This window comes from Eublepharis macularius, chromosome 6 (assembly GCF_028583425.1).
Source record: "Eublepharis macularius isolate TG4126 chromosome 6, MPM_Emac_v1.0, whole genome shotgun sequence".
Lineage (NCBI taxonomy): Eukaryota > Metazoa > Chordata > Lepidosauria > Squamata > Eublepharidae > Eublepharis > Eublepharis macularius.
The window spans coordinates 21,286,184-21,295,463 of record NC_072795.1 but is presented as its reverse complement, the minus strand read 5'-3'; the positions used below and the strand labels follow the sequence as shown (position 1 = coordinate 21,295,463).

Sequence of the window (9,280 nt, the reverse complement as noted above, 5' to 3'; positions counted from 1 at the left end):
TATTATGTTCTTTTCATGCCAGTATGCAAGATTCTCCATCCCCTGCAATAGTGTAGTTAAGATAGAATGAGGCTTAAGACACATGTTGATTTTCACTTATACCAGTGTGAGTTGTCAAAAATGACAGAAGGATAATACCAGACTAGAAATATTATGGAGGATTATACATGTTTTAAACAAAAGCCAACATGTCTAAGAGGACTGCAGTGAAGGTTGTGAAGTGGGCGTGCGTCCAGAGATGCCACGGGATTGGCTGCCTTGGGGGGAAGGCTAGTTCTCTGTATGGCTATCCTCCCGTGGACTGCAGCAACAGTCCATAAGAAGCAGGCAGAGGGAAGATGCAGTTAGCAGAATTCTAACACAATCCTAAATGAGGCAAAGCTCTTTGCGTCAGAACCAGTGTTTGGACCAGGCACCAGTGGGTGTCTTATTGTAGGGGACAGTCTCCAGCGTGCAGGGATGTATGATTTGGGGCGGCCCAAAGATTGTTTTGGGGTATAGATTCCCCCCAGTTTCTGCATATGCTTTTCCACCTGCGGGCACCCCACTTTGGAGATGCTAGCGCAAGCACTGGGCTTTGGACCAGGAAACAGGATCAGTCCTCTTGGAGGGCACAGTCCCCAGAACATGGGGGTGTGTGTGGCATGCAGGGGTACAAACTTTATTTTCGGTTGCAGAGCTTTTCAATTATTCTCAGTATTTGTGGTTGGGTTCACGAACAGGAAAGACAAATAAGGAACTGGGAATTGACTTCAGCCTCTTCAGTCGTAAACAGAACCACGCCCTTCCAAGCTTGCTTGAATTCAGTGGACTTAGAAGGGTGTAACTCTGCTTAGGGCTCATGTCTGAAGAACAGGGTTTCCAGCTCCAAGTTGGGAAATTCCTGGAGATCTGGGGGGTGAAACCTGGAGAAAGTGGGGTTTGGGGAGGGAAAGGACCTCAGCATGGCATAATTCCATAGAGTCCTCCCCCCAAAGTAGCCCAGGTGAACTGATCTCTGTGGCCTGGAGGTGAGTTGTAATTGCAGGAGATTTCCAGCCACTACCTGGAGGCTGACAACCCTACTGAAGAAGGGAGCTCTGACTCTCGGAAGCTTACGCTCTGAAAACCTTCTTGGTCTCTAAGGCCCCACTGGACTCAAATCCTGCTTTTCTACGACAGACCAACAAAAGCCGCCCACCTAAAACTCCACTTAGGATGGCGCTATCATTCACCAGTTATCAAAGTGACTGATTTCAGGGTCAATGCCTGATGCTCAACAGTAAGGAGATACAGATTCAAGCCCCCTACCCCTAATTAGTCTCCAGCAGAGGAACCTGCTGTAGGCCTGCTTCAGGCATCTAGGAAACACACTATGGACTAAACACGTTTGCAACAGATGTCTCAATTCTTTCTTTGTAAAGAAGGAATGATCAACATGAACTGGGGTGGGAGGGGGGGAGGCACATTTTATCAAAGCAGTGTTGTGCTTTAAAACGGTTAACATCCAATTACGTTTTTAAAGGGAAATTTTTGTTTAAGAGCAGAAATAGGTTGTAGGTAGATAACAGTCCACCAGAGGGCACCCAAGTGCCCTCTAGCTGCTAAGATTCTCTTACAGAGGATGCTGTTAACCGAAAGGAGATTTTCTTGATGTGGAAAAGTACTTGTTGCATCCTTAACCAGGAGGATCACTTAAGGCAGATGAATTATGCTTTAAAGGCTAAGCGAGTCTGTGTACGCATAAGAGCAAGATTCGGGTCCAAAGCTGGAGCTTTGACCCTTGAAGGCTCGAACCCTGGAAATCTAGTTGGTCTTCAAGGTGCTACTGGACCCAAATCTTGCTCTTCTACCACAGACCAACACAGCCACCCACCTGAGTATGCATAAGAATACAAAACATGTCAAATGAACACCAGGATCCTGCTTAGGTAAAAAGACTAGGAAGAAACTGTGCTCACCAAAACCCACTCCAGAAAACAAGCTTTTGAGCCAATTCCCTGGAAGAGACGGCTGGGCTTGTACATCAACGTGTGTGTAAGAGCCAAAACACACGTTAAGAAATACCTAGGTTCAGCACGTGTTCTCTTACCTCAAGGTTTGCCGGGATCTGTAGGCGTCCTGGAAGCTTAAAGTTTAGCATTTACAGAGCAGCAGGGAGGGAAATACAGGCGCCTGTATTTCCCTTCCCCTTCCTGCTGCTCTGTAAATGCTAAACTTGTTCTCTTACCTCAAAGTTTGCTTGGATCTGTAGGTGTCTTGGCAGCTTAAAGTTTAGCATTTACAGAGCAGCAGGAAGGGGAAGGAAAATACAGGCGCCTGTATTTCCCTCCCTGCTGCTCTGTAAATGCTAAACTTTAAGCTTCCAGGACGCCTACAGATCCCGGCAAACCTTGAGGTAAGAGAACACGTGCTGAACCTAGGTATTTCTTAACGTGTTTTGGCTCTTAGTCCTGCCATGTTTGCCAGCAGCCCTTGTGAGGGAGGAGCTGCAAGCTGAAGGCTTTTATCTTGCAAATTAAAACCTCACCCTTCAATGTTGGCAGCAGTTTTAAATTGCCTGCACAGAGCTGGCTCTGACCAGCTTTTCTTCTGGTGAAAGAGGAAGGAGACCTCTTTCAGTCCCCCCAAAAACACTTTGCAGGGGATTGTGGAAGCTGCCTGGAAAAAAGCCAGATGGAGACCACAAAAAGGAAGGGAAAAATGTAAAATCAAGTGCAAAAGCTGATAGGGTCCAACAAAGATTAAAGAGCAGCGTAGGGAGGAAGAGCCTAGAATAGTAGATGAGACCTACTTTTATGCCTGATGTTGGGGGCAGAAGACAGGGCTGCTGCTTGTTCTTCAGCTTATATAGGCAGGTGTCCCCGCCCCCCCACGCCCCGACTATTGCAATGAAGAATCCTGAACTTTGGGCCTGATCTATCAGCACCACAGCTATCCTTCCTCAGAAGCATAGATGATGGATAACAGGGCTAGCTGGCCCAGGCTGCACTCTCCGGGATTTTGCATGAGAAGAGCAAAACAGACACCTTATCTTTGTCACATCACGCAAGCTCTGTTCACAAGTGACAATCTGGGTATAGTGTACACATAAGCCCACAGCTGCTCCGCATGCTGATTGAATGTGCAGAGGTGGACAGCAGGCACAAGTACACTGGCCCTGCCTACCCTGTGCAGCCTCTGGGGTTGTCTGTAAAGGTGCAATCACACAGAGGACTGACCATATGTACCCTCCCCGTGATGAGGGATGCTGCTTTCTGAATGCTGCTGATCATGGGGAGGGGGTGTAAGCACGGGTAATTCTTCTGGACTTAGGCACCATGTTCTTGAGCTGGTGATCCCAAGGAGGCAGGGGCAAGGCCAGCATGGCGGTGCCCACTCTCCCTTGCCGTGCATTCCATCAACATATCAAGGGCTCCTGCGGACAAAGGCTTTGATTTTTCTTTGCAGTGCGCTGAGTAATTCTCACTTTACCTTCAATGCAATATGCAGCTGGGGACTGACGCTGCACATTGATCCAGGTACTGATCTCCTGTCTCATTTGTAAAGTGAACACCTTGGCTCTTTCTTACAGAAGCACATGCAGGAGGTGTGTGTTTACTGTAACATGGCAACAGGGCGAGGAGTCTGCTACTTTCATTTATATGAGACTTATCTAGCTCACTTCCCCACACCTTAAGTGCAGTTTGGGTTCACTAACACGCTTCTCTTTTTGGCTGGCTGCCTACAAATGCAGAAGGAAAGCTAGTAGATGCTTGGCAGGCATCAAGAGATGAGAAGCTGTGCTGCAACCGATGCAAGATGGCACGTGGCCTTTTTCCTGTAATCCGAGTCATTGACAGCAGCACGCAACAGATCTGGCCAACATTAAACATTCACAATAAAACGATTATGTGTTCGAAATGGCAAACAGTTTAGCATGTTAGGAGAAGTTGACAAGGCTTAGCAGGTTAAGTACAATTCTAAATGCACCCAGCAGGGGACTGAAGCACCCCCCTTGACCGGAATAGAACTTGCTTCCTCACACTGCAATTGGGATCAAAATTGTATTGCGGCTTTCCCTACAACACAGCTACACACACAAGTCCAAGCGACTCAAGACAAGACATTAGTGGCACATTCTTATGCTGCAACTTAAATCTTTTGTTAAAAATGGAAGGCATGATATTACCATGAGATCATTTTGAACCCGTTACAGTTTTGGATTTTTTTTTCTTTGCAAGCAAGACATTCTTCACAGATTTTCACTGAGCCATTTGATATAGCTGTCCCTAGTGCGAATTCCTGCTGAAAAATTGGTTGGCCAAATGGTGAAGATCATGCAGCCGTGAAAACAGTCTTCAAAGTGGTCCACAGTTACCTCCACCCCAGCTTCCTCCAGCCGCTTGGCATACATTATCCCATCATCTCTCAAAACGTCAATCTCACAAGTAAGGATGTAAGTCTTTGGCTGGAACCGGAGAACCTCTTTCTTGGCTAGCAACGGAGCAGCATGAACGTCGAGCAATGAAGGTATATCCTGCAGGATTTCCACCTTCCCCGTTGATGGCATTACAGGTTTGTAGTTCTTTCTGAAACGAGCAGAGACTAGGGAAGTCCAATCCACATGGTCCCTGAAAGAGTTGGTCTGGCTCACGTCCAGGGAAGTGTGATTGTTAACCACCATGGACGGGGCAAACTCATAGTTCCCATTGAAATAGTCTATCCAGAACTTCACCATGACAAATCGTGGCAGGACAGGGGTGACCTCATTCTGCTGATAGGAAGGAGTATTAAAATCAAATGCTTGAAGGACTGGGTAGACTAAAGCCTGCAATTTAAATCTGTTGGTTTCATTCTGATCTTGACTCATCTGTAGAAGAGAAAGACAACAATGAAAGGATTACAATTCAGATGTTGGATGGTATTGGCCTAAGAGAGAAAGATTTTCCCCATATTTCCTCTCCCAACCTATTAGGGTTCCCAGGCATCGCATGGCAACTGCCAAGAGTTTCAGGGGATCATGGAAAGGGGGAATGTCAATGTTGTGAAGTCATTTTATCCAGCAGTGATATTGTTACAGTGCTCAATACTCTAGGAATTCACTTAATCTCTATGGTAAATACCATAGGGATTGGGTGAATTCCAAGATCATCTCATAGCAGTGTCAAAGAACACTGTCTCCATCCCAGGTTTTGCTTCTGGTCCTGCACTGAGTGGCAATATGGGGGCTGGGACCATGGGGACAGAAGGCTGCCTGCCCTAGAGGTCAACTTGGTTGACCTCTAGGGCAATCCAAAGGGATTAGGGTGTATTCTTGTGAATTCCCCTCTAGTGAAAGTAGTTACATTGTGCTGTGACTGTGAGCATGCATATAAATTCTTGCAAATTATTTGGACTTTCTCTAATACTTTTAAGTTAGACCAACCTTACGCATATCCACCTTGAAATGCGTTATTTAGTCTCAAGATCAAAGTTAGCACTTCAGCCACTACACCACGATGGCTCGTGCATTCAGGATAAATGTCTCAAAGTGTGGACCCTAAAAAGTTCTGCTTATTTGAAGGTTCGACATCACGAGATGCTGGGAGTTTTATGAATTAAACACCAAGCGTTTTTATGGTAAAAATCATATTGGGGGGGGGCTCAATTCTGATCATGACCACACCACGAGGGGAGAGAGGAGTTACTCTTCCCTCTGTGATACTATATAAAGCATAGATTGCTCCTGTAAAAAAAAACCCCACAATAAAACAAAGGAATTTCTTAATTCATCAGGGGAGGAGATTTTTTAAAAATTTTCAGCAGGTCTCCAGCGCCAGCCCAGATTTGATGCTGGTGTTAAGAGATGCCATTCTCCATATAATGCATGGAAATTGCTGAATTTCCAGGACAGGGAGAAGAAAAGGGGGTGTTTACTGTGACACTGAGAGATCTCTGTCTTTTGGTGCTACACCTCTGAAGATGCCAGCCACAGCTGCTGGCGAAACGTCAGGAACTACAATGCCAAGACCACGGCAATACAGCCCGGAAAATCCACAACAACCATCGTTCTCTGGCCGTGAAAGCCTTCGACAATACATCGGGGTGTTTACTACTTTGAAAAAAAGAGAAAAGGAAGCCGCTTTGTGCTGGAGATAAGAAATGCAGAACTGACAACATTAAACATAAAGAATCATGAAACGAGGGGGGAAGGGAATAGCTCTGTTAGCATTTGATCTGAAAGAAATGCACAGGCGTGCCTAAAGTTCATTGCTTCCTTGGGAAAGACAATCCCAGAACAAACAAAGAAACAAAATATCTAAGGGATAAATTGAAAAACATTAATGACTGTTCCATATTGTGACGTTCTGCTAAAGAATTCTGGGAACTGTAGTTTCCAAAGGGAGTATGAATCTTCAGCACAATTATTGAAGGTATGCAATGTTTATAATGTACTTAAAGTTATGTATAATGAGGAATAAATTGTTTGTTCAATATAGAGGAGATCAGAATGAGTAAGATAGAGTACAGGTTACCAAAATGATTATTGAAGAATATATGCCAGAAATGTATTATCTAGTTGTTAAGTTAAATGGAAAGGGAAATGAGACAGCATTGTGATATAATAGGTAAGCTTAGAAGAGAGTGAAAGTATATGTTTAATAGGTAAAATAAGTTTGAAATGAGTAGGGGAAAATAGATAAGGGGTTGGAAAACTGTTGGAAGTCAACAAAAGGGGGAGGAAAGGGAGGGGGTTAGAATTGGAATTTTTTAAAGGAAATTGATTGTAATGGACATTAAAATATTTCTAATCCAATAAAAAACTTTTTTTTTTTTTAAAAAAAAGAATCTTCAGCACAATTAAGCTGGCCCCACCTGCCCCTGGGAAATCAGTGGTGCAAACATTGCTTTCTGAATGCTGCTGATCACGGGGAGGGAGTGTATGCAGGGATCATTCTTCCGGCCTTAGGCATGGTGCCCATGAACTGGTGAGCACAAGCAAGCAGTCTGCAAAGGCAGCAAGAATCTCTAGCCTTGTCCACTATTTTACAAAATTAACAGTTTCTAGCTGAAACCTGCAACAATGTCCTCTGAGTAACAAAGGGCTTTTCCATACTAGGGTTTTGCTGCACCTGGGCTTTGATTTGAAGCTTCAAAACGACATCAGTTTGCCAAATAAGACGGGGAAAGATGCAGTTAAGAAGCCAAGCTAGAGCAAAAACCTGGTGCGGAAAAGCCCAAAGAAACAGTTTAATTGTGCTAAAAATAAAGCCACCCAAAATGTGCGAGATTTTGGCCTCCTGCTACTATTGTTCCATTCAATTATTTAGTTCAGTAGTCATATGGACTCCTAAAAGCCTAGGCAAGCAAGGAAGAATCTATTGACTTGCAAGCAGGGCTTTTTTTCTGGGAAAAGAGGTGGTGGAACTCAAGACCACACAAGGACATCACTTTGGGTCAGCAGGAACAAGGGGGGAGTTTTTTAAAGTTTAAATCTCCCTCGACGAAAATGGTCACATGGCCAGTGGCCCCGCCCCCTGATCTCCAGACAGAGGGGGGTTTAGATTGCCAATCTAAACTCCCCTCTGTCTGGAGATCAGGGGGCGGGGCTCCCGGCCATGTGACCGTTTTCAAGAGGTTCCAGGACTCCGTTCCACCGCTTCCAGCTGAAAAAAAGCCCTGCTTGCAAGCATGACAAGAAGTCCTGTGACGTCAGAATCCCATGCCAGGAGAAGGAAGAGCCGCTGCTGTGACTTCACCTATGGATGGTTGCAAGCCACAAACTCACACAGAGCACTGGAGGATGGATTGATGGGTGGGAGCATGGAGTGGCCCAGCTTGAACAGAAGAAGAGAGAGAAGGCGGCAAAGTAGAGCTTTTGCAGGGACGGTGGTGTGTGTGTCTTGGCAGAACTCTTCACCATCCTGCCACTTCTCTCAGTGTGTGAGAAAAGATGAACTTTAAATCCGGCGCTCTAGTTCTGTGTGCACAAGCAGCAGCGGCAGCAGCAGGCCCTTCCAAAATGTAGCCTCCAAATGGCAGCTCTAGAGGCTCACCACCCAGGAGGCAGGTCTTTACGGCCCACCTGACAGTCCCAGTCCTTGGGCTGAAGGCCATGAATTTAGCTGTATGACTTGCACTGTTTAGCACAGATGGATGTACACATATTCTATATGCACGCAAGAAAATGCGGTCACCTCTTGGCACACAGCTGCCGCTAGGTTTCCTCCTGCACTGTCGCCAGAGATGGCGATTCTGCTGGGGTCCACTGAATATTGAGCCAGGACTTCAGGGCGCATGAAGTATCTTGTGGCGCGGAGAACATCATTGAACTGCACCGGGAAATGGAAGTCGGGCACGAGTCGGTACCTGCAAAGAGAAGAGCCGGTTCCATTTTGGAAACAAAACAAGAGGCCTAGAGTTAGCCTGCAGCCCTCGGAACATACACACAATACGGAAGGCTCCTGCTTTCATACAATACATACAATAGCAGTGCGTGCCTTTGAGAACCCTTCGCTCAGGTATTTGTGAACTGTGTGCCCGAGACTCCCGGGGTTTCTTTGAGGCTTGTCAAGGGATTTCCAGCGTGATGATCAACGCCAGCAACCAAGCTTTCCCACCACTAGTATGAGTGTTCCCTTGCAGTATGGCCACGTGAGAGTGCTGGACCTGTTCTCGAATGTATTCTCAGTTTGCAAGGAGGTAGAGCCCTCAAGGTCTGGCAACCTCTGTGTAAACAGGCTATGGCCTGGCTCACAGATGTCAGAATGAGGCAGTAGAATGAAATGCCCCTCTTAGGAATGCAGGGGAAGAATTCCGGCTTTGAATATTCCTTTGCGTTTTTAAAACACAAACAGAAAGCTAGCTTTCCTTGCTCTGATGGTTTTCTGTTTGTGGGGAAGTGTTTAAACAAAGGGGGGCATTCCAAAACGTGAACCTCCACGGATTCTTCAGCCACCACTGGAAGCGGTGTGGATCCTTCCTACCATCTTCCGTTTCCTTCAGCCTTATTCTCATTGACTTAAACTGGGCCTCTGCCATGCCTCGGAATCCATTGCAACATTCTGAGATTCCATGGCGGGCAGAGGAAGGAGAAAGTTCCCTGAATATGGAATATTTCAAAAGTAATCTAACCTCTTACAGAGAAAAGACTCCTCCACAATATTTAAGGGATTGGGGAAAGCAATGCCACCAACTTGTGCTGTACAGAGCTTTGCTTACTTATTTTAAAATAAGCTGCTTTTCTCCCAAAAGGACTCAAGGGGGACCGTTATTGTTGTGCTGTTTGCAGCATTATCAGCTTTGTGGATCTCTCCTTGAGCAAAGCTAATTTAATTTG

General features: G+C 45.8%; 1 protein-coding gene across 2 annotated transcripts in view; it reads right to left on the bottom strand.

Annotated features, from left to right (window-relative positions):
* Nucleotides 1-4,011: 4,011 nt before the first annotated feature.
* NCEH1 (neutral cholesterol ester hydrolase 1) overlaps nt 4,012-9,280 on the bottom strand; it is a 37,737-nt gene continuing 32,468 nt past the window's right edge. For both annotated transcript variants that reach the window (XM_054982113.1, XM_054982114.1), the window contains exons 4-5: nt 8,139-8,310; nt 4,012-4,831 (exon numbers count right to left, since the gene is read on the bottom strand). In XM_054982113.1, the coding sequence (XP_054838088.1) occupies nt 4,214-4,831; nt 8,139-8,310 (790 nt within the window). In that variant the 3' untranslated portion in view covers nt 4,012-4,213. The remainder of the gene's footprint in view (nt 4,832-8,138; nt 8,311-9,280) is intronic.